We start from the raw sequence: 26,914 nt of genomic DNA on the forward strand, positions 1-26,914 counted from the left end.
GAGTACAAGAATGTTCAAACATATCATACAACTAAAGAAAATGGGTCTATAACAAATACTGCTAGGGAAGAAGTGTCCTCTACAGGACTCTGCTGTGACTAAACTGAATACTGCTTTCAGTAAATGTCAGAAAGCTGACAATGTCACCAGTCTTTCCTTTCTTGTTCAGAATTGTGTATTTTCTACAGCAAATGATGAGTGGAGGCCTATCCTTCAAAACTGTAAGTAAGTTAATCTTTTAATACTTAGGAGTACAATAAGCAGAGGAGCTTCTGTGTCTTTTTTTTTAAAGGTATTTATAGGGATCTAGCTTACTGCCTCCCAATTTCTCGGAGCCCTTATTCTGTTTCTTTATCTGAGCATGACTCCTGGGTATGAGGGAGAATGTGGACCAGACCTAACCCAAATACTGGTACGTGTGTCTAGCAGGGCATCAGTGACATCATGCACCCACACTAGCTTCAATAGCTTGCCCAAGATGGACTTCTACAATGGGGAGGTTGTGGAAGCATGAGCAGGTGAGTTTATCTTGTTGAGATGTGGGCTATCAGCAGAAAAGGGTCACTTCGCCCTAAATGGCAAAGTTAAAATAGAGGGGTGGGTGGCTATATGGCAGGTAAGGTTTAATAATGGAAAAACTTGGCAACTAAAAATATGAATGCAATTTACTCATTAGGGGAAAAACCTCTGTAGAAATTGAGGATGAGAAATGATATGGGGGTCCTAGCAGATCCAAAATTCAGCAATAACATGCAATGCCAAGCTGCAGCAAGCAAGGCTAGCAGACTACTAGCATGCATTAAAAAGGGTATTTACTTCAGAGATAAAACTATAATTCTACCACTTTAAAAAAACTCTGGTTCGGCCACATATTGAGTATGCCATCCAGTTTTGGTCACCAATTCTCAGGAAGGATATCCTTGATCAGGAGACAGCCCAGAGAAGGGCATAAAAGCTAATAAGGGGCTGGGGGACCTTAGTTATGAGGATCAACTACAAACATTAAACATATTCTCCCTAAGAGGTGCTTGAAAGGGGATATGATTGCAATATGTAACATTTTAGATGGCAACTATTTAATCTAAGGTCTCTAAGGAAGACACATGGCCATACAATGAAAATTTAAGCAGGTAATTCTTAAACTGTGTAGAGTTCTTTACTAATAGAGTGGTTAGGATGTGGAACTCCCTTTCACAGTTGGTGGTGAAGTGTCAAAAATGTAAAAGAAAACAAATATTATGAAACTATGTATGTAATGGGAAGAGAGTCAGTGTCTCTCTAGAGAATTAAACCAAGGATGTCTTCTCAACAGGAACAGGTAAGCAAACACTGGCAGAGGTTCTAGCCTTCCTTCACTTACTAAAGAAGAGTTTTTAGTGCCACTGCATCTCTATTGGAGAGAATTCTTTTCTTCTCACTTCTTGACCTGGAGATGTTGGAACCAGGAGAGAAAGTGAGGGGAACTCTCCTCAGTGGGAAGAACAAAAACAATAACAACCTGATTGCCCCCAAACAATTCTTGGTTAGGTGTGTTAATGGGTGGGCCTGCCAGATCTCACCATCAGTTCCAGTCTTGCAATAAGATTAGAACTGATCAACTGTGATCAAGCCACCAAATTTAGCATAAGATCACATTTCTGGGCACATCTGAATAGTGTTCGGAATGTTCCTTATTGCCATGGTTATAAGGAAGCAACGTTTAAAAGTTTTGGCAGTTAGAGAAATATGAGTTGTTTGCAAATTGACAAGCAATGTCGATAAAAACATTTCACATTAGTTTGTGTACCAGTTATAGATGTTATATGTATTTTTTTTAAAGTGGAGATACCCTTTAGATAGATTGCTAAATAAATGGTGACTACAGAATGAGAAGACCTTGACTGTCTAGTATTCTGCCTGAAACAACTGAATAGACATTTGATTGTCTAGTATGCTGTCTACAACTGAATAGATCTAAGAGTCTGCATTCACTGCACAATAGTTATAATCTTCTGTATATACTGGTCTTTTTTCAAAGTTTGTACTTTATGTCAGCTCTTTGCTATTAATGGAGCTCATATACTTACGTCATAGCTTGATAAATAGACTCTATTCCATAACGCATTGCAAATTCATCTACTATTTCTTGTGCAGAGTCGTCAAAGTAAACCTTCCAGGCTTCATCTCCTTTTACTTCAGGGATCTTGACAATACCATTATTCTGAACTTCTGTCAAGTAGTGGAATAAGTTCTGTGGATAGAGTATGTCGTATATTGTTAGGGACACCTAGACGTAGGATAGTACTAACTTGGTACATGATATGTCTGAAACATTTAATTTCACTGCAAAGAAGTGAATAGAGGGGGGTATACTACCCGAGCAAAAACATAATTTGCTGCATCAATAGAAAAGCTACATGCACCTAGATAAATGTGATCTCTTCTATGGAAATGTTATACTTCATAAGAAGCTGCCAGGTGCCAGCGAGCTGACAGGTTCAAAGATAAAAATCTACTAGTCAACTTGCTGGGACCAGTATTACTGTAGTTATCTCAATCAAACCTTGCATTTCCCTGAACCAGAAATGAATTAAAGAGTTTGTAAAGGCTCAACTTTTTATTTTATTAAAATAACAAACAGGTTTCTACTGACCTGCTCTGTGCAACATTATTTCCCAGAGGATCCCCAAATCTCCTCTTCTGAGGCCCCCCACCAACCCTCCAGGCTTCTCCTTGCGGCTTGCTATGGGGGAACACCTGTGGGCTCAATCATGTGCTGGACTGTGTGTGTCCACTGAGACACACAGCAATACTCAGCTCTGCCCCCCTGCTCCCTCCTCACATGATTTGATTGACAGCAGCAGGAGCCAATTGCCCTATGAGGATAGGAAGAGAGGGGAGAGAAGGCTGCAGCCGGGCACAGTGCTGGATCCCTGACAGCTCAGGTAAGTGTTTAGAGAGCTATGGAAATAGAGGGGTGTTTTTTCCCTTAACCACTTGCTGCCCCACCACAGAACATATACTGTGGCAGAGCAGCAGGTGAAGGCACAGTAACGTATATATGTACATGTGATGGGCATTCTTCTGGGTTTGGGGCATACGCTCCCCCTGGCAACCTGTTCTGTGACTGGACACAGCACAAGTTTGGCAGCTGATTTCAGCCAATGATTTTGACTGAATTCAGCTGATTAGCCAATCACATTGTCCAATCACACACAAGGATCAGCGATCTGGCATATAGTAAAGTAAAAGCAGCACACATTACACTTGTTAGGCACACAATTACCACTTGATTGCTCTTAGATGTTAACCCCAGACAGTGTCTTTAGTACAGTGACAGTGTACACTGCTAGCTCAGATCACTGTATTAGTGTCACTATTGATGCCAGTGTCGGTCGCCAGATTACCTTTCACACTATTACAGTCCCAATATACATCGCTGATCACCGTCACTACCTGTATAGCGTCAAAGCTGTGTGATTTCCAGTACATATACTTATACCTTTGGCACAAACCATTTAATATACATTATTATCAACTCTCAGTGTTCTAATGAGAAAAGGTGCAGAGTTTGTATTCTTTTAGAAGTATTTAATCCGTGGGCAGTATCTCATCAAAACTAAAATTCCTACTGCGGGAGTGTCAAAGATTTGACTTAGTGAAGACTTCTGAGAAAATCAGTGAGCCAATCACAAAGCGGGAATTTACATTTCTGGGGTGTTTTGTAAACCAACAGAATGCCTCAAGCTTGACATTCTGAATTGAATTTTAGAGAAAATTACAGTGGCTGCAAATTGGAGAGTAAAGGTATTTTTTAAACAATAAATTACAACATGACGTGTGGAAACTATATATTTGTTATTGTTATTGTTATTTTTTTCCCATGAAAGTGGAGCTACCCTTTAAATTATAAGCAATAATAGCTATAACAAGATGGAAAGTACTCTGGAGCTCATGGAAAAGTACAGATAGAAAGTTTTCAACTGCTACCAATAGCAATATTTTAATGTACCATAAGAATGCTGAACTTAGGACAGAAACTAGACTCTTGCATATCCTTCACAACCTTTCAAATTCAATAATATTTATGCTCCTAGATTTGTCTTGTCTTTCTCAGGCAATCACACCAAGACATTTGCTAGCCATACACTAGTCGAAAATCGTTTGAGAGCATTTTCCAAAAAAAGAACACAAGGTTGTGAGAGCAAGCAATATTGCCATCATGTAATATATGTTATGTACCCAGGCTTAGGACAAATCTTTTATACAAAAACAGAACAGCTGCAGGTCTATTAACCATTTCCCAACTGCCCTAGAGCAGAAATACTGGACGGCACGGGCGAGCAAAATCACATATACATATATATATATATTCCTGTCAGCTCGGACACACTGCTTTGGATGGCTGTGCTTACAGTAAAGCACACAGACATCGCCCCATAGTAAAATATAGCTAGCACACAGTTAACCCTTTGATCGCCCCTCATGTTAACTCCTTCCAGCCCAGTGCCATTAGTTCAATGTCAGTGCTTTTTTTAGTACTGATCACTGTATTGGCATCACTGGGGATGTCAGTGACACCAAGTCAGTTCCCCCCAGTGTCAGAATGTCTGCCGCAGTCCCGCTATAAGCTGCTGATTGCCGCCATTACTAGTAAAAATTTTAAAAAAAAAATTTAAAAATCCAAGTATATACACCGTAATTTTTAAACGCTATAACTTTCACGTAAACCAATTAATTTACACGTATTGGGATTTTTTTTTAGCAATGTCACATAGCAGAATACATTTTGCCCTTAATTTATGATGAAATTAGATTTTTTTACATTTTTTTACTGGACATGTTTAATAGCAAAAAGTCAAAAATAGTTTTCTCAAAATTGTCCATCTTGTCCACATGTGATTAAATACCACCAAAAGAAAGCTCAATTCGTGGTAAAAAAAAAGGATGTAAATATAATTTGGGTGTAGCGTTGCATGAACGCACAATTGTCAGTTAACGCAAAAAATGGCCTGGTCAGGAAGGGGAGTAAATCCTCAGGAGGGCAAGTGGTTAAATTTCAAATATGGTTACAGGCGCACAGATGAATGGCACAAATTTTGAATGAAGAAGCACAAAATATATAGACGTATGGTTATTATTTGATGTAATGTAATGTTATGGATTGGGGATTTATTTAGTTGAGATCACAAAAAAAACAAAACAGTTTATTATTTGAAAGTTCGCATATTATCACAGACCAGGCAGAGCCTATAATCATATTTGATATTGCCATCATGTAATTACAGAATTTCGAATACATTTTTCAATGGACATAAATTAATCAGTTTTTGTTTGATTTTAATGAGTGTGAAACACATTAACCTTCCTATTTACCATCAGCAGATTTCCAAACTTTCCCTTTGATTTTTTGGCTCAAAAACATCCCTACCGGATTTTCGATATGTGCCCATTAACTGAACAAAAACAAATGAACTGTTCAAATTACAGATTTTCAAATGATTTTTTGTGTATGGGCACCAATTGGCTTGCATCACTAAATAGGAGGAAGACCAGTTGGTCATGTTGGGTGAAAAGAACCAAAATATACCAAATTTCTATCTAAATGGTTTCTGGTTCCAGCACGATTTGTCTGTTATGTCCCAAAATTATGAATGCAGTGAGATTAGTCTATACATACAAAACATTTATGGAGGTTCTATCAGAATATATGAGATGATCTACTTATTAGAAGGACACATTTATTTTATTTAAATTATTCATGTAGTGCTTATGTTACACAGCACTATACAGAGTATATAAATCCAATCATATAATTTTGATATAGTACCAAATACAAATCATAAGTGCTTACCAATTACATATTTAAGTAGCTATTATTAATAGTTTTTAGAACGGTACCTGAACTGACTAGCAGAAAAGTATGAAAAACCTGTGCCCTCAATTTTATGCAACAGAGACCATAGTTGGATTCAACAATGCTTAATGAAAATCCATTAGTAACACTAATGAAGTGGTTTCACAGTTGTTGATTAGGGTACCTTGAATAGAATATCGTTGGTGTCACTTAATTACGTAATGTAACTGTCTTCACATGTACTTCCTAAGGTGGATCTAAAGACAGTCCTATGCGAGGCTGCACAACATAGCCAGCAATGCAACAGACTGTGCAGTGAAGTCTTATCTTATGAAGTTAAAAAAAAAAAAAAAATCACAGAAAATATTCTTGCAATCATTCCAACAACCCTGTGCACTCCTACTTTCTTAGGAAGCTAAGTTCATCCAACTTCTTTTCTCCAAGCTGTCTAGCCCTCCTCCTACCCAACTTCACAAAACACAATCTTCCATTAAAATCTGCATCCTCTGATCCCTTCTTTCCATCTTTTGTAGAAGTTTGCTTTACTAAAATACATGCATAAACCAGCACAAAGGAATTGCTATGTTGTAAGGAATAAAAGGAAAAGTGGATAAAATGTATGTTCTTTGGCAGTATGACTATAACAACGTGTCTCTGTACAGTTGCTTCTTTTGGTCTCTGTCTTGAAATGCTACTCAGTGCAGTTGTGCTCCATTGTCCTAATTTATTTCACACAACTTGTGAAAGGTTAATTCCTCATCTGTGTGAAAATGGGGCTAATGCCAAAAGAGGCAAATAACTTTGTGCTGAATTACTCATAATTACTGACAAACAACTCACCCATTTCATTTCAAAAGGCTAAAAAGAGATTAAACAATGTGATCTTGGCATGCAGAGTTTTATGAAAGATTGTTTACCGCAAAGCTGGGAAAGATGACAGAATAGGGGGGAAGGAACCAGATGACATCAGTCCCCCATGTACCTGAAAAGCAGTGGCCAACCTTGGATGCCTGTGACAAAAAGTGCTGGGGATCTCGAGATTTACATATTTCTGCACAAGATCTTTTTACATGACCTGGCATAGACTTCAGTTTAAGTTAAGTGTTTGCTATTGCTATTTATAAATAAGTGACATGCAGTGGGGTTGATTTACTAAAACTGGAGAGTGCAAAATCTGGTGCAGCCCTGCAATCATCTGCTGTGCGAATTGTTCAAATGCAGGATGGATCTCTGTGAAACAGATTGCTCGTTTATCTCAGTACTATACCGGCCATCTACTTCAAAAAGAGGATAAGTTGCAGTAATTTCTTATATTTCATTAAAGCACGGATTAAAAATTAGCTGATCACATCAATCCACCTGTTCTCTTTTACATCAGCCTATATACCAGAAATGCCAGCGAGGGTGCAAAACTTACCTCGTGCAAACATGTGTACTGTATATGGTATGGAGGCACATTCTCTTCTCCTTTGATTTCAACATGGATCTTCAATCTGATTGCACCTGACACTGCAGATTTATCCGTCCTTTTCTCTGAAAAAAAAGACAAAAAAATTAGTAAGAAATAATTATGTTTAACCTATTAGCTGCAATTCCCATGGATATTTAGAGTTTGCAGACAGAGGTTTTTTTCTAAAATTCTATTTACTGTGATTCAAAGTTTTATGACAAAAACACGGAAACTTCCTTGAGGATGAATACTTTTTTTAGAGACATATTTATAAAGCAGTTAATCTGACATTCACCAAACGTTCACAGCAGGTGAATATTCGAGGTGCATGTGTTATTAATGGCAGTGTTTAATTCAAAACCATTTGATATCTGGCAAGTCACCTTCACTGCTTTATAAATGTGATGCAAGGGAGTTGATTTTCTAAAACAGGAAAGTGAAAAATCTGCTGCAGCTGTGCATGGTAGCCAATCAGCTTCTAACTTCAACGTGTGAAATTAAGCTTTGATAAAAACATCTGGACTGATTGGTTCCTATGCAGAGCTGCATCAGATTTTGCAATCAGCAGTTTTATTAAGTTCCTGATCACACCGGGTGTGACTTGTAAATTGCATGGCAAGTTGCACAATTTCAAAGTCAGATTGGTGTGACCTGGGTGTTAATCAACCCCTGTGCACCTAAAAAAAGAAAAAAACAAGAATTTCTCATTGAAGAATAGAATTGCAGAAGTGCAGAGCGAGGGACCTGTGGGCAGCGAACACATTTTAGGCAGCAAACAATCTAATATATGGCAATGACTGCAAACTGATCACTGCTTTATAAATATTCAGCCTATTCCTATCAATTGTGAAAGTACTAAGGTTTTCTTTTACATCTATCCAAGATTTACATACAACTTTAAGCCTTTACTTACAACTGGTGTTAAACATTGAAGGAATACCACAAAAAACAATGAATGTAATTTATAAATGCATGTTTATTTACAGATTGTATGAGATTCGGTAAAACTGGGAAGATAAAAGCAACATAAAACATGTGGAAAAGGCAATTACCATAAAGCATTTTTTTTCTGGGCTCTTTTAAATACCAAATACAATGTATTAAGTTGATTAACATTTTCAGTGACCTTTTCATACCATTTGCCTAAAGCTACAGTGACCAATGGCCTTCTCTTTTATTTAATACAAGAAATGTTGAGTCTCCTCACAATACTGCAAGTTAAAGCGCGAGAAAAAAGAAAAAAAAAAAAAAGATTTAGGTTCTTTTAGTTGAACAGTGCAAAGTGCAGGGAATATATGCAAATTGTAGTAACCCATACCCAATTAGAATATTATTCTATTACGGTAAATCTTTATGATTTGACTAATTGATCAGAACAATTAGGAGAATGAAAAATAACAGTGAGAAAAGAGAACTGTTGATTTATCCTGAAAATGTAATGAGAGGCCTTTAGTATTACCCCCTTCCCATCCACCCAATCTAATTTCCCAGGAGCAGTCGGACTGTCTGCACTACCCATACTTATACAGGCCCCTTTTATATTTCATTGAGGACTCTCACATCTGCTCGTTTAAATATTTATTTAAAAGGTTTCCTTCCTATAGTGCAATAACAGTGAGATTAACCAGAATGATATAAAGTTCACCCAACTATATCTACAACTAAGGAGGTAGGTATCCCATCATTAGAACATTATAATTGCACTAACTCATTAGCTATAGCCCAACTCCACCTTTGTGTTTTTCTGTTGTTTGTAGAAATGTACTGAAATGTACTGGTTCAAATTCACTGCTTTCATTCTCCAACCTTTAGTGCTGCTCTTTGCATAATTGTCTGCCAGTGGTCAAAACCCCATTTCTGGGTTGAATGATGCCTAATGTCTTCTGTACCCTTCCTGTGAGCTCAGTCTGTCATTGATACATGTCCTGGGCTCAGGGTAATCCTACAGCCTGGGCTTACAGTGTACTGATGCATAGAATGGCCCTTACATGGCACAACAAGGGAGCCAGACCACTCTGAAGCATGTCCTCATAGCTTTAAGCTAGAGAGGAGGAAGAATGACAGCACTCATAAAACTGCTTGGAAGACACTCAAAAGTAAGGTAAGTATGCATTAATTTATGAAATGTTAGGTGCAGAGAACAGGACTGGAAGAATTTTAGGAAAGCTGAAGTTGGTCTTTAAAGTCCAACTCTGGTCAGAAGTTGGCCCTACACTTCAAGGGTTAATAACTCATTTTGACTAGGGGAAAGGAGAAAAGGTTTTACTTGCCTGATCCTCCACTCCCAAAAGAAGGCAGCACTCCCTCATGATCTGATGCTGGACTGTTTCTCAGGATCCTCACATTCACAGCAGGGCTATAGACCGTGCTCTGGTCTTGATGACATCAGGACCCTAGACCACTAGAGTGCAGGAGTCCAGAAGCTGCAGGAACTAGTCTAGCTGTGGGGAGCTGCAGAGGATCAGGTAAGTATATCTCCTTTTATTGTTCCCCTACAGAAAAAAGAGCAATTAACCCTTGCAGTACATGCACAGCTCCACTGCAAGGGAACAGTTTTCATTTGCCTTGGGCTTTAACACTAGATCTCAAATCAAAAAATCCTACAATGAGAAAAAGAAGGAGGCTGCCATTACTACCCTCCTCTTGCAAATGCTAAATATTTGGTTTTGATTCTTTGGGGCAATGACTTTGGACAGACCTGCAGATTAGAAAAGTCAATGTAAAGTCAAAACTCATAATTTGCATACTTTTTTCAGTAAGTACTAAAGCCATCAAATCACCATCCAAAAATTTGTATTTTCAAAGGAAGTCAGCAGAAGCAGTCTCGACTCTCATTAAAAGTTTTCTTGAAATATGATACTCATTAAAACTTTCAACTCTGCTCCAAATATTTAATTAAATATTATAATTTCTGTGTCAACTAATTTTAATTAAAATAAAATGCAAATACAAGTAAACACAATGTATCAAAATTAAAACAGCACCAATCCTGTCCATGTAATTTAGTGTCAACTATACAAGATTAGTGAAAACCTGTAAATAATGAAACTTGTGGACGAGCGGTGTCAACTTCGAATCAGTCACAGACTTGAAATAGACTTGTCTCCTGAAGCATAAGCTTATGTAAATGAAGCAGCTTTGTCTCAAATCACACAATGTTCAAAGTCTAAGCAGGCAGGTAAGGTAATGCAAACATGAGATGTCAGATTAGGTGTATAATGGTTAGCAAGCAATTAACTCTGAATAAGTGACAGGTCAGACACAGAGAAGGTGAAAATTAAAATATGCAGATGAGAAATGAGACATATCTAAAAGTGTAGCATAATACTTTATTACAATATTTTCAGGTGACTATGTGAGAACAATAAATTAAGCAGTACGCCCACAATAAAAGTATGTGTAGAGTTAACTTGGTCCGAGTATTACTGCAGAATCTTACCAAAAATGGTTCTCCTCATTAACTGTAATATGACAAATTAACCTAAACATGGAATACCAGCTAAAAGAAATAGCAAACTTTAGACTTAGTTATAAATCTGTTTTATGACAAACACATTTAAAGCGTTAGTTGTAAGTGAAGCCTGTCTTATTGCAGCCCACCGTTCACTGTGAAGTGGGTGTACCTCACAAGTTATATAGCACATGACTCCTATAATTGTACACCTCTGTCTTTACAAATTGCCCACTCTTCTCCCATCTACTGTAACCATTATTTCAGAGTATTAAAAATGATGGGGTAAAAAGGACAGGATAAAAAGCTTTCATATATTCAAAGTAGATCAAGTCTTTAACATGTCATTTTGAAGCTGTAGATTTAAAAAAAAAATTAAAGGCTAAAGTTGACTGCAGATGGATTGAATTTCTTGTATCTTCCTAATTTTTTTCTTTCAGTAGTTCCCTGTGCCTGTGGTCCCCTTCTTACCTCTCCACAATGTTGTTCTCTCTCCTAATCAAAAACTTGTGTTCCCCTCACTCTTAACCCAAAACCGGTATTCTCCTCACTTTAAACATAACATCTGTATTCTCCTAACACAACATCGCGATTCTCCTCACACCTAACCCATTAGCCGTTTTCTCTTCACTCCCAACCTAAAATCTGTGTTCTCTTCATTCATCACCTAAAACCTGTGTTCTCCTCCCTCCCAATCTCTACATATGTTCTCCTCACTCCCATCCCCCACACCTTTGTTCACCTCACTCCCAACCCAAAACCTATGTTCTCCTTGTGGCTAACCCAACACTTGTGTTGTCCTCACTCCCACCTCTAGCTATATTCTTTTTACTCCCTTCTCATGTGTGTGCTCTCCTCCCTCCCAGTCCACATGCCTGTGATCTCAGCACTCCCAACCTCCACCTATGCTCTCTTAAGTCGCTCCCTAGATCTTTGTTCTCCTTCTTCTCCACACCAATTTCCAAATATTGCTCCCTCCCTTTTTACACACATGCACCTGTGTACTAAGCCTGTCTTTTTCTCATTCTTTTACACCCACTTTTCCCTCATTTCTATCCCCTTCCTGTGTTCTCCTCACTACCTCCCCAAGCTTGCCTTTTTCTCACTCATTCCCTACAGCTACGTTCTACTTACTTCCTGTTCACACAAATGTTCTCCTCAATCCCAAGCCCCAAATGTATTTTTCTCCCTCCACACATCTGTTGTCTGCGGTCACTCCCCTTTTCTTTTTGCCTATGTCTATTTCCTTGCCTCCACAATTCTGTTTTCTATACACTCCCATTTTTATGCCTGTGTTTTCTTTGCTCTTTCCCCTGTTTTTGCCTCACCCTGCTGGGGTTTGCTTTAGTCCCTCTCCACACCCATGTTTTCTCTGCAGCTGTGTTCTCCTCACTTTAACCCCACAAATGTTTTCTCCTAACTCCTTCCTTAATGCTCTTTTTTCCTTCTAACCCAATCTCCTGTTCTCCTCATTCCTTTTCCATATTTGTGTTGCTCAAATCTATTCCCATGCTTGTATTTTCCTGGCTACCTTCCTACACCTATGTTTTCTTTACTCCCATTGCCCTTCACACATGCCCCATGTATGTGTTCTCACTTCCCACCCATCAAGGATGAAAAATCATGCGTCATGTTTATAGCAACGACTATATAAAAAATCATCATACTAAAACGCTACACTTGAATATAATTTATAATTATATGGATACACTGGTTGTGGGCTAGAGTCTGAAATGCCCAGCTTAAAGGCATTGTCTTAAAGGAATTTAATAGTAATTAAATAAAACTAGTTATTTTAAAATTGAATATCTCCATTTTTTTAACACAATTATAATTCTTGACAACTGTTTAGAGAGTACAGCAAGCAATGTTCTTTAAATGTAATGCTTTAGTAAATTTAGCCATTAATTGCCGAATACATTGCAGAACTTTGATGGTGTATTACAATAAATAAACAATGTATACCAGTCATCTGGGTAATTAGGAAAGTTATATTACATTTATTTTATTTTTGTTTTCTGTTATTCACAATAATGGAATCTATAAAAATAAACTTTTTTTTCTTCTAGATATATTACACTAATTGTATTGTTGTTTTAAAAGGCACATTCATAATAATGAAATCTATAAAGAAATAAATGTCTCATCTCATGGAATGTTTAAACACTTTGCTGTGAGCCTCTATTGGAAGGTTACTATGATTTTTGGATATAGAGGGGTGCTAATGACTTTAGTAACAAACTAGTATTAAACCTCAAGACAAAAATTTAATATATTGCAGCGTACCAATCTTTGACTGTGGTAGCTGCATTAGTTTTCTATTTTTAAATATTTTGTTACCTTTATTTTCGCCTAGAGTTCTGGCTAGTAACACACTTACTATACAGTGAAAGGTTCCACTTTACAGAGGGGCAACAGCGGCATTTTCGGTCTGAAGGGAGGATAGTGTTAAAAACACAATGGATTTAGAAGGACTTGAGTAACAAATTAAAGCTGAATTCCAACTATTATGTTTAACCAGTTACAGTAACAGGTATTTAGTTATTTTTTTACTTTTGAGATAAAGGTTTTAAATAAAATAATAAAAGTTGATTATGATGATTAGGAGTACCCCTGTCAGTATTAACCAGTTAACGACCGCCCCATAGCAGATATACTGCTACAGGGTGGCACCTGTGTGCAGGATCACGTATATATCTGTCATTGTGCATTTTCACATCCGCACCGCCGATCGCGGCCCCGGGTGCCAATAACCGGGTCCTGGCCGACTGGAGGAGGGCTGCATTGTTTACCAACAGCCCTGCTTCCAGTCAGTTTGGGCACACTGCTCTGGATGGCTGAGCAGAGCCATCCAGAGCAGTGTGCTTACAGTGAAGCACACCCACCATCCCCTAGTAAAAACACTCCCATCACATAGTTAACCCTTTGATTGCCCCTCATGCTAAACCACTCCTGCCCAGTGCCATTAGTACAGTGTCACTGCTTATTTTTTAGCACTGATCACTGTATTCCTGTCACTGGGGATGTCAGTGACACCAAGTCAATTCCCCCCTGTGTCAGAAAGCCCGCCACAGTACCGCTATAAGTCGCTGATCTCTGCCACAAGTCGCTGATCGCCGCCACTATTAGTATAAAAAAAAATTCCATTATCTATATCACCATTTATAAAAGCTATAACTTTCACGTAAACCAATTAATTTACATGTATTGGGATTTTTTTTTACCATAGACATGTCGCAGAATACATTTTGGCCTAAACACTGGACATGTTTAATAGCAAAAAGTCCAAAATATTGTTTTTTTTTCTCAAAATTGTCAGTCTTTTTTTTATAGCGCAACAAATAAAAAATGCACAGGTGATCAAATACCACCAAAAGAAAGCTCAAATCCTGGGGAAAAAAAAGGTTGTAAACTACATTTGGGTGCAGCGTTGCATGACCGCGTAATTGTCACTTAAAGTAACACAGAGCTGTAACGCAAACCGCTTCTTTAACCACTTCCTGACCCCCCTATAGCAGAAATACTGCTGCAGAGTGGCACGGGTGCGCAAAAGCATGTATATATATATATATATATATATATATATATATATATGTGATTGGCGCACCCGTGGTTTTCATGCCCCTCCCAGATAGTGTCAGATTGCCTGTAAGTACACCAGTAATCACATTTAACCCCTAAATTGCCAGGAACACGCTCATACACAATAAACCTCCATTGCTAGTACAGTGTCTGAATGGATCAATATCTTTGATCAGATCAACACTATACTAGCGTTCACATTAGTATAGTGTCCCCAAAAACATAGCGTTAGTGGGATCAGCCCCGACACCTGCGTTTAGCCCCTACACTTACCCCCCCACTTCTCCACCAGCAAGTGCAGTGTCAGTAGATCACTGTCACTTGATACATTGCACACAAAACCACAGTGTTTGCAGAATCAGGCCTGATCTCTGCTAGCAGTTTACAGTAACTGTTGATGACTCACATATGCAGCAGAGTGCCAGTACTAGTGCCGCTCTACCTTTTGGTGAAATGGCAAGCACCAGCGGCCGTGTACATCCTGGTCTTTCACATACCAGCACTGCAGTATCACTTGGTGATGTGGCAAGTCCCATAACTGCAGTATAAGCTGGTGCGGTGGCGAGCACAAGTATTTTCCCACAACCACCAAGAATTTGCACACAGGCCCATAGAGTCCCTAGTATCCTACCGGATATGCTTGCAAATCCCGATTGGCAGCCCACAAATTCTGCAGCACCCGTACTTCCCCCATTCACTGCCCAACCCGGAATTCAGGTGGAAACAACAAATTTAACTACTCCCCTTGATTTTTTTGAAGCTGTTTTTCATGGAAGATCTGTATGCATTGATTGTGGATTAAAGCAATTTATATGCAGAACAATTTATCGCGGCCAACCCAAATTCAAACCTTGCCAAACAATTCACATAAAAACCCATTACGGTTTCCGAATGTAAATTTTTTTTGGGTCTACCCACAACATGGGCATTACTAAAAAAAAAAATGAATTGCAGTTGTATTGGTCCACAGACCCGATTCATCATATGCCTGTGTGCTCTGCTGCATTGGCCAGGCATAGATATCAGAGTATAATGTGTTTTATGCATTTCAACGACAATCCACTCTATTGTCCTCGGGTTGACCCTGAATTTGACCGGCTCCACAAAATTTGGCCCCTTGTAAATCACCTTAAGCAAAAATTTGTAGATGTCTAGTCCCCAGCAAAAAAATCTGCGTTGATGAGTCAATCAATTTTTATGGCCACCTTGCATTCAAACAATTTCTCCCCAGCAAGCGTGCCAGATATGGGGTCAAGATGTATAAGACCTGTGAAAGGGCAACAGGCTATACATATAAGTTTCAGATTTACGAGGGAAAAGATAGTCACGTGGAGCCCCCCAGATGCCCAGACTACATGGGGAGTAGTGACAATATAGTTTGGGACTTGGTGTCACCCTTTTTCCATATGGGGTACCACTTATACATGGACAATTTTATTCAAGCGTGCCACTATTGAGACATTTGTACAATCTTGGAATTAGCGCATGTGACACCGTGCGACCTAATGTGTTCCCACCATTAGAAGTGGGTGGATGCAGGACATTATATTCTAATGGTGGGCATACCACGCACTTTTTCTGGCAGAGATTTCTTCTCTTTTTTTTAATTCAGCCCACAGGCTGCGTACAAAAAAAAAAAGAACATAGCATATATACCCAGCAAGGACCAGAGACATACTGGTACATCACTGGACTTTGAATGGGTATACCAGGATGATGTCTACAGCTGCAGGCATCATCCTGGTATCGTTTTTTCCAGCCAGCAATCGGCTTCCATGTAAAAGCAATCCTAGTGGCTAATTAGATGTAGGATTGCTTTTCCAAACAGCAGGAAACGACACCCCCTTCCCCCGCTGCCTTCCATGGCCTTCTCGGTCAGTTCCATGCCATCGGGGGATGCTGAGAATGCAGCCGGTGTTTCTGACAGCTGACCATAGAGCTGATTGGAGACCGGAATGGTGTCAATCACTTCTATAGTCTAAGAAATCGGAAGCTACGAGCATTCCATCACTTCAGTTTTGCAGGATATAAACAGTGCCATTTGTAAATTGGGAAAGCATCTGATCACACTGATCTTGGTGAGATTAGATAATGTAAGAGCAGAGGAGATATCTAGAATCTGACAAACCCCAGATTTCTCAAAAAAGAATCTGAAAATGCCCATTGAAGTTGTACTGTGTGACATAAAAAATGCAGCACCCACCATTTTATTCACTAGGGTGTCTGCTTTAAAAATATATAATGTTTGAGGATTCAAAGTAATTTCAAATAGTAAGAGTGTATGATGTGTGGCATAAACTTCTAATGCTGGGCATAAAATGCCCCCACCCCACAAAACGACCCCTTTTTGGAAAGTAGACACCTCAAACTATTTGCTGAGAGGCATGTTGAGTCAATAGCCAAATTAATTTTTTTTAGCACAAGTTTTTGGAAAATAAAAAAAAATTTAAATGATTTATTGCTCACACATGACATGGGTATATGTGGAATTACTCCCCAAAATACATTCTGCTACTTCTCCCAAGTATGGGGGTACCACATGTGAGAGACGTTTTGGCAGTCAACAGGACAGGACCCCAAAATCCAAAAAGCACCTTCAGGCTTTTAAAGGGCTTTATTTTCTCATTACACTTGCTGACTACCTGTCACAGTTTCGGAGGCCCTGAAATGCAGGGATAGCACCAAAATCCCCAAATGACCCCTTTTTAGAAAGTAGACACCCCAAGAAATTTTATAAGCATGGTTAATATTTTGCAGATCTCCTTTGTTGTCACAAGTTTTTAGAAAATGAAGAAAGAAAGCAAAAACGTTTTTCTTTTCTTTTTTATATTTCAAAACCTTGTGAGAAAAAATGAGATCTGCAAAACACTCACCATGCCTCTTTTTACATTTCTTGTGGTGTCTAATTTCCAAAAAGGGGTAATTTGGAGGGGTTAGGTGATATCCTGGAATTTCAGGGTCTCCAAAATTGTGATAGGTAGTGAAGAAGTGAAATGAGGAAGTTATGCACCTTCAGAAGTGGTCATTGGATTTAAGGCTTCTGTATGTGGCTAGGCTCCCAAAAAGTCTCACACATGTGGTATCCCCATACTTGGCAGAAGTAGCAGAATGTGTTTTGGGGTGTAATTCCACATATACCAATGGCTTGTGTGAGAAATATATAATTTAAATGACAACTTTGTGTAAAAAAAAAAAATATTTTGTCATTTTCCAAAAACTTGTGGAAAAAAATAAATCTTCCATGGATTCAATATTCCTCTCAGGAAATAGCTTAGGGTGCCTACTTTCTGAAAATGGGTCATTTGGGGGTGTTTATACTGTCCTGGTATTTCAGCACCTCAAGAAATGGGATGGCCAGTAAAAGTAAAAGCTGTGTAAATTCCATTATCTATACCATAGTTTGTAGATGCTAGAACTTTCACACAAAGAAATCAATATACACTTAGGGCTCATGTACACTGCAGCTCCTAAACTGATGTTCAGGAGCTGTTCAGCGTTTTTTTCAGCAGCCCCTGAACTCTCACTAATGTTTTCCTATGTGTCCATGAACACTATGTCACTTACAGGCAGTTGAGTTTACAGTCGTTTTTTTGAATGCACCAAACTTGCGTTCAGGAGTAGATTTTACCGGCGTTTCAAACACCAAATGCTTGTAAACGTGAGTAACCGTGTTTATAAGCATTTGCGTTTAGAAGCGTTTTTTTAACTGTTCCCTGTCCAAAACCTTTTTTCATCATCATAAATGCATGCAAAGCATTTTCCATGTATTCAAATGAGCCCAGTACACCAATGCAGTCAGTTCCAGGTTTTGCGTGAAGGAAAAAATGGTAGAACGTGATGCATTATGCTCATGCTGTGATCCATAGTGAATACAACCAGAAAAGACAGGTAATCTCAACACATACTGCTCTCTCTGCTTCTGCTCTCTCTATTCCTCTCAAAATGTCTGAAATAGTTAATTTTGTACAATTTTTCAGTGCATTCTGGGCATTTGGGAAGGTCTCCTGAGGCTTTTAAAAACATTTCTAAATACAAACGCACATAAACGCGGTATGCAAACGTGGCTGAACTGATGTTTTTTAACCTACGGTTTCCAGCATTCAGTTTCCATCGTTCAGAAGAGTTTTCCCAAACACCCCATGTACATGAGCCCTAATTGGGATTTTTTTTAACCAAAAATATGTAGCAGAATACATTTTGGCCTAAATTTATGTTGAAATTTGAGTTTTTTGGATATCTTATAAAAGAACTAAGAAAATACAGTTTTTTTTCCCCAAAAACATTTTTCCCAAAACTTTTGTTTATAGCGCCAGAAATAAGAAGTGCACAGGTGATCAAATACCACCGAAAGCTCTATTTGTGTGAAAAAAAGGATGTAAATTGCTCATTCTTGAGCTTGCCTGTATTTTGCTTGCTGGACTTTTGACACAGTGGACATTTGATAAGTGGAGTTAAAAAAAACGGAGCTGAAAACAGGAGATTATAACAGGAGTCTACTAATCTGTAAGTGACATCTGATATTTTCTATTAATATTGTAACTGGGATAATGAGTGCTAGCAGGGTGTAAAGTGTTGTGCAGTGCAGTTGTGCATGTATGCAGCAATGGAGTAACAGCTCCAGGATGGATACTGCTGCAACAGACGTGAGCGGGTTGCCCTTCTGGAAACTCGCATTAGAGATCTGGAGGAGCAAGTTGCAACAGTGAGCAGAACCGACAACCTTGAAAGGGGTCTTCTGCTCCCTGAGCAGGTAGCTAATGGGATTTATGTGGAGGGTGGAGGGGATAATCAGGATTATCAGGTAGGAAGATGGGTTACTGTAAGTGGTAGAGAGTGATAGGGGCTCACAGAAAAGGAAGGCCGGCCCTGGGTTTGTGCACCCAAACAGATTTGCCAAGTTGGGTGAAGATGTGGGAGTGGCAAGCTCAGGGGTGGCAGCCCTGGATGTCACTGCTATCCCTAACAGCCGGGAGGGCAGCCCATCTGGGAGGGGTGGTGAGGGTAGTGCAGGAAGGCCTAGACAGCTGGTGGTAGTAGGGGATTCTATAATCAGAAGGACTGACAAAATAATTTGTCACCAGGATTGCCTCAACCGAATGGTTTGCTGTCTCCCTGGTTCCAGGGTTCAGCATGTGGTGGACCGGGTTGATAAATTATTGGGAGGGGCTGGGCATGATCCAGCTGTCTTGGTTTATGTTGGAACCAATGATAGAATACATAGAAGGTGAAGGCTCCTTAAGAATCAAATTAAAGAGCTAGGCTGCAAGTTGAATAGAAGGACCTCCAAGGTGATATTCTCTGAAATATTACCAGTGCCATGCACAACTCAGAAAAGACAGGGGGAGATTAGAGAACTCAATGCATGGCTAAAGAGGGAAGGATTTGGGTTTCTACAGCACTGGGCTGACTTTTTATTGGGGTGCAGCCTATATGCTAGAGATGATTTGCACCTAAATGGAAGGGGGTCTGCTGTGCTGGAGGAGAGGTTTATGGGGAGGCTGGAGGAGTATTTAAACTAGGATAAAGGGGGGAGGGTGAATTAAATTAAAAATGGGTAGACAGATCAGACAGGGGTCAGTACTTATTGGTGGGTAGAAAGGGGAAAGATGGGGGGAGGGCTATGGCAGATGATACGAAGGTTCCCATGTTACAAACAACCAGTGGAATTGGTACCATTTGTATGAAAATAAAAAATACGTGTTAACAAGGTGTCAATGTATTAAAGTGTTTGTTCACCAATTCCAGAAGTCTGCCAAGCAAAAGAGGTGAGTTTGAAGCTTTGGTGCATGAAGAGAACTATGATTTAATTGGTATTGCAGAATCTTGGCTTCATTCTTCACATGACTGGGCCATTAATATTCCTGGCTATGTTCTCAGAGAGACAGGGTAAATAGGAAAGGCGGTGGTGTCTGTCTCTATGTGAGAAGTGATCTCAGAGCGAGTGTAAAAGAGGACCTAGTTGATGGAGAGTGTGATGAGGCTGAAGTATTATTGGTGGAACTGCACATGGGGGTGCGTACTACAAAGGTAATCATTGGAGTTTGTTATAGGCCTCCCACTGTTAATGATGAGGTGGAGACTCAGCTCCTTGCAAAGATTGAGAGGGCTGCAAGGGCTGGGACAGTGATGATAATGGGAGATTTTAATTATCCAGAAACTGACTGGAGTAATGGTACTGCAGGAACAGTTAAAGGGCAAACATTTTTAAACCTACTACAGGACAATTTTATTGCACAGTTCATAGAGGCCCCAACTAGGAATGATGCTCTGCTGGACCCGGTAATCTCAAACCATGCAGAGTTTATTATGAATTTCCATATAAAAGAGCATCTGAGTAGCAGTGACCATAACATGATTTCATTTATTGTTAGCTGTAAACAGCAAGCACATAGGGGAAAAATAAAAACACTCAATTTTAAGAGAGCTAATTTTCTCTCCAATGCTCTCCAAGACTTAGACTGGAAGGGAATATTGGCATCAATGAACGCAACACAGAAATGGGAGTTCTTCAAAAAGACTATGTGAACACACTGCAAAATATATTCCCATGGTCCACAAGTTTAAAGGCTAAAATTCAAACCTATGCAGCTTACGGACAAAGTTAAAAAAGCTATAGATAAGAAAATAGCTTATATTAAATATAAGAATGAAGGAACACCATCATCGTTTAAATATTACAAAGAATATAACAGAATATGCAAAAAGGAAATAAAGGCCCCAAAAAGTGAAAATGAACCATAGATTGCAAGATAGCAGGACAACCCCCCAAAAATTCTTCAAATATATTAATAGTAAAAAGGTCAGGTCCGAGAATGTAAGCCCTTTACAAAATAATATAGAGTGGGTGACTGTGGACAAAGAAGGTAAATTTATTAAATACCTTATTCAGCTCTGTGTATATAGGGGCATGGGGAGCTCTTGTCCATAATAGGCATGGTATTGACACAGCTCCAGATGATCCACACTGGCTCACAATTGATAGGATCCAAAAATATTTAGACAGAATAAAGGTGAATAAAGAACCTGGACCGGATGGCATACACCCACGGGTGCTTAAAAAATTGAGCTCTGTCATTTCAAAGCCATTGTTTCTAATTTTTAGGGACTCTTTAATGACTGGCATAGTTTCTTTTTATGAGGAGGTGAGCAAAACCTTGAACAGAGGGGTGGCGGTGGACGTGGTATACTTGGATTTTGCTAAAGTGTTTGACACAGTTCCCCACACACGGCTAATGTGTAAGGTAAAGTCTACAGACTTGGAAAAATCCATATGTAAATGGATAGAAAACTGGCTAAAAGATCATATTCAAAGAGTAGTGGTTAATGATTCATACTTTGAATGGTCTAGGGTTATCAGTGGTGTACCCCAAGGTTCAGTGTTGGGACCCTTACCTTTTAATATATTTATAAATGATATAGGGTCCAGGATTAAAAATCCCATTTCAGTTTTTGCAGATGACATCAAGCTGTGCAGTGGAATAACGTCCTTACATGATGTCTCCAATTTACAAGCTGACCTCAATGCACTGTTTAATTGGGCAACTATGTGAACATTAAGATGGAGGACACATCTATATACAATGAACGTCATGAGGTACCAGCTAGCTCTGTCAAGAAAGCATAAGACATGCACACTCACATACAAGCTTGTTCAATGAACAAAGGGTGCACATGCAGTACCTAACTGTACCAGTTTAAATTACTCTTTTTCAGATCTGAACGTACAATTCTTGTATATACAATACTACTGTACTGAACAAGTCAATTTCTGTTAGCGCAGTATTAAACCCAAAACCAAAAATGCAATATTTTGCAGCATACTAATCTTTAGATGTGGTGGCTGCATTTGTTTTGTTTTCTTTGGCTTTCTTTTCACCTGGCAATCTGGCCAGTAACACCCCTCCTGTATTGGGATACCCTACTCTGGGTGAAGGAGCAGCAGAGACACATTTAGACATTAGCATTTTCATTCTGAGAGGGTAGGGAGTGTTAGATGCACTAGCCAATTTACCAATTTAACTGAAGTACAGCTAACATTTTATAAGCAAGTAGAGCAAACTTTTTTTTTCTTTGGAATAAAAGCTTTATATAAAAATGAACAAAAGGTGATTATTGTAAGCACCCTTTTGAGTGGTAAATGATTTGCCTCAACCCTCTAAATGCTACATCTGCAGGACAGCTTGTTATGTCAAAAATCAAAAGACCTATTGGCAGGATCAACAGATGACAATAAAGGAAAGAAAGCCTATAAAAGCAAACAAATGCAGCTACCACATCTAAGAGTTGGTAAACTGCAATATAATAGATGTTTGCTTTTTGGGTTTAATACTGCTTTAAACTTTTACCCACTTTACCGTTTTAATTTTTACCTTGTTTTCCTTATGAACTTCTGATGTATTAATGAGGGGGCGATCCTTAACAGCGGTGAGACAGTAATGACAGTTTTCAAAGTGGTGTTCTCATGTTATATCTTTAAACAACATATTCACTCAGGTAGTATGATAAATTGCACAGCAAAAACATATCCTTACCAAACCCTTCTGTTACATAATTTATCTGTGTATCTTCTGCTGCTTCCATGACCTACATATTTTTTTTCTCTCTCAAACTTAATTCCATTAAATGAATATTTCATGGCCCTACCTGGGATGGTAGCTAGACTATTTCTTCATGATGCAGAGTCTCTGTTAAAAATGTAAGTTAATTCAATGTGCCAAATGCTAAATCTTCTGGAAGACCAGTGTAAAGTGAAGGTGAGCAGATGTATGCCTCCCTACGTTTGCAGACAGCAAAATGTTATAAAAGAGTAAATGTCTAGCATATTATTAATCATTCAAGAATTGGGAACTCTGCACCCCTTCTATACCAAGCCATATTTTTATTTCATAAATTGTCAGTTCTTGCAAACTATATTTTTCTTGAGTGGCCATAAATTTTGTGACAGATAGGGATTACATTAGGTAGTTGAACTAAATATATATTTATCTTATGGGATTCTTATTAGGGCTCTTTCACACAGGAAGTGCATTTTAAAGCAGCCATTAATGTGCATTAATACACCTATGAGCATTTCGGGCACATTGCACAAGAATTCAAGTCACATCAGGAGATGTTCCTCAATGCCTTGAGATTTTTATTTATTTTGTACAAGGTGAAAATACGCTATAAACTCCACAGGGGAGTTTACGTGTTTACAGTGCATTGGTTGTGAATGGAGATGGTTGCAAAGCACCAGAGCTTGCTGAATTCTGTAGGTTGCCTACATGTGTGTTCTGTGTTAGCGGAGCTAGCTAGTCTGCCCAGGTTAGGGAATGGTTAATGCTAGCTCTGCAGTTCCCACTCTTTCTGGGCTCTGCCTTCTCCCCTACGCTGTTATAAAAAGAGGGGAGGACTCTGCTCTGAGCCGAGCCACATGGGCATAGAAGCAAGAAGTTCACAAAAGATGTAACCCTTTACAATCCACATCCTCCCAGAGGGGATTCTGTAGTCTTGGACACACTGCCAGAGATGCTGACACACAGTTCTTTGGAGGGGAACTGCTGGGACCTGCAGCCTGCCTGAAGGCACTAGCTTATTGGAGTACTGCCACACTATGAACTTCCACCACTTTATGGACTCTCCCCTGTATAAGGTATGCCTGGGCAGCCACAACTTAGAATAGTTAGTTAGGAATGGAACGTTTTTACGGTGTTTCATACCACAAGCTGTACTGCTACCAAAGACTTTCAGTAAAGTTCGTTAACGGTTATTTGAGAATGGTATGAAGTGGCTCAGAGGGGTGCATGATGGTTAATGCCAATCACAAACATTTGGGTCAATTAAAGCACATACAGGGTATGAAGCAAGTCTGTTATATGGGTTAACTCAGTATCAAAAGGGGAGGAGTACCTGAATAAGATGAGGTGTCCTCTAGTAGCGTGGAGGTCAGTGTTCTGGCTCCCTCCCCAGTGGTTGGTTTCCCATAGCAACCGAGACCAAACCTACATTACGGATACCCTGAGCCTAGCCAAATGGTACGAGAGAGAGAACAAGGAGTTAAGTGACAGCACGCATGAGGTCCACACTAGGCTTTCAACGGGACCCCATTCTGTCACTGGGAGTGAAGTGGCAGAGGTACGCTGGACAGGTGGAGTGGGCAAGGGCTCAGCAGTGTCCTGTCTAAGTGCAACAGTTACAGTAAGGTGTGTAGTGACATGGGATTCAGCACTTCACAGAGGAACTCTGTACAGTTAATTACTACACACATGCACAGCTTATCTCTAAGTCGGGGGTCCCTTTAAGGTTGATTTCACCTGAACACGGCCTCCACCCAGACCTGGGCATCGGTGAGTGTGCGCACACATGGAAAGGTAAGCCATGTGCAGGGCGAGTGACTCCGCCCACTGCCTGGCATAGCCCAAGAACCCTGTGAACCTACAGCATGGAGGAGTCAGCAAGGATACAGCTGCTCTGCCCCGCCCACATTCAGGCCATGTTGTTTTTGCCCCACTGCAATGCTGCAGGCCACCTCCATCTGCTCCCTATTTTAACAATTTTGAGTGGCATTAAGAAGCCGTTGTGAACTGGAAAAACAGGATTCAGCCTCCTACTTTCAATTGAACAAACAAAACCAGCTCTCAAATCTTCATGCAGACTAAGATAACTGAAACTGTCATTCATAGAGGTGCAGCCCTTAAAGATCGGGAAATCTTGATATTGGTGAACAAAAGCAAAACAGGGCGAGCACTCTCTTCGTGCATTAACGCAGTAAACCAAGCATTTATTATAAAGCATATAAATGCATACTCACAAACCAAAGGGGGATAAAAACAGACAAGAAGAGTCCATAACGACAGCCCAAAGTGACAACAGAACGTTAATAAGGTAAGCTAACGTGTTTCGGGAGATGAACTCCCTACATCAGAGCGCCATGTGGCTCGCTCCCAGCACAAAGATAGGTACGCAAATATGCGGCCCCATGGAAAAAAGCCCAGTTCTGTGAGGCCGCATATTTGTGTAACGTTGGCATCAAGGAGTTAAAAGTAACCTTTAACCATATCCTTATTCTCCAAATAGAATCCATTCCCCTTCGTTTCCCTTTGTTTGGAACGAAGAGTGCATATTGGCTGCGGTCATGAACACTGCTCTATGCACACTACACATCCTACAGTCCATAGTAGATAGTCCATCTTGGCAGTAATCAAGAGATGGTGGCTATGGTCCTTGATACCAGGGGACCGAGGAGAATGAACGTAGCCATCCTCTAACAGGAAGTCAGGTCACAGCAGCAAAAAAAGGAATTTGGAGGAGGCGAAGAGTAATCGAATGGACTTTTTTGTGTTAAAAATACACACTTAAATTGATTTTCTTTTTAAATTAGAGTTTTTTTTATCTTTAAGGGATGGTATTTTCTAGCTTACATGTACAAAATTCAAGTCTAGCTGCATTTTTTGTTCTGACAGTCTACAATGTACGTTATAAAAAACAAAAAAAAAACAAAACAAAAAACCACCACTACCCTACGGTGCTTTTTTTTCTTAATTTTCTTTTAAAGACTTAAGGGTCTGCTACACTGCACTGTCCTGGAGCACTGTTCTTAAAGTAGAACTGTGGCCTTGCATGAAAAAAAAATTGGGATGAGACACTTAATTGTAAGTGTATCTAAATTTATGAATCACTCTGCAAAGTCTCACAAATACTTGTTAATCCTGCCAATGGGTGACAACACTGCTATACTGATCCTATATTCAAAACAGTATTGTCACCTTTGTGCCTGTTTGCACTAAAGTGGGACAAGAAGACATAAAAGGAGATGTCTTACCAGTACCATCATTGTTGATTTACAAACCTGTAACTTGTCAATCAGCACCTAGTCACACCTACTCCTGATCACTGATTTTTAGGTTGTCAGCACTGCTTCTGCTGCTGAAATCCTCAAACTATGGGTTGCAGGAAAAGCACACAATAGAAGGACTAACCTTTATGTTATACTGTAGGTCATATAAGGCATGCTCTAACATCCAAATGATGCATCCAGAATATATTCCTGAATTAGTAGGCAACATACAGAATCCTTGTTAAATGTAACCTTCAGGACCTGGAAACTTATCTTCATGATGGGTATCTTGAAGAAAAGTTTCCACACCCACTTGTCTTTAGGTGGTCAAAATAGCTGCAATATTCAGTATCATACTACAAGCTACATGAGACTTGTTTCCAATATGACACCATGCCAAAACATTTTTCCACATGCTGAGTTACCTAAGTTGTACCAAACGTCCATTTCACCGCTGAGGGTTCTCACATCAACAATTGTCTGCCCAAGGAAATCATCTGATTCTTTCTTAAAATGTTGCTTGACTCTGGACTTTATATCATCATCTTCATCCCAAACTCTCACCTTTATTCTGTCTGTGGAGTTGTGGCATTCACTAGCAATAAAAAAAATAAAAATAAAATAAAAAACAAATAGAGTATATTGTTTGAAATGTTTTGAAACACAAAACTAGAAATGATAATCAAGATTTTATGTGAAGATCAAACAAAATAAATGTCGGACTTTACTGGTACCAGAGAACACACCACTTCTATCAATAAAATCAATGTTTTTATTCCA

At 39.3% G+C, this 26,914-nt stretch overlaps 1 protein-coding gene across 2 annotated transcripts in view; it reads right to left on the bottom strand.

Moving 5' to 3' along the window:
• LOC149470057 (protein unc-13 homolog C-like) overlaps window positions 1-26,914 on the bottom strand; it is a 434,551-nt gene that overhangs the window by 360,831 nt on the left and 46,806 nt on the right. For both annotated transcript variants that reach the window (XM_089668057.1, XM_089668050.1), the window contains exons 5-7: window positions 26,560-26,729; window positions 7,254-7,369; window positions 2,067-2,230 (exon numbers count right to left, since the gene is read on the bottom strand). In XM_089668057.1, the coding sequence (XP_089524183.1) occupies window positions 2,067-2,230; window positions 7,254-7,369; window positions 26,560-26,729 (450 nt within the window). The remainder of the gene's footprint in view (window positions 1-2,066; window positions 2,231-7,253; window positions 7,370-26,559; window positions 26,730-26,914) is intronic.

The sequence above is a fragment of the Staurois parvus genome, unplaced genomic scaffold, assembly GCF_062004578.1.
Source record: "Staurois parvus isolate SC_StPar_1 unplaced genomic scaffold, SC_StPar_1.0 ptg000054l, whole genome shotgun sequence".
Lineage (NCBI taxonomy): Eukaryota > Metazoa > Chordata > Amphibia > Anura > Ranidae > Staurois > Staurois parvus.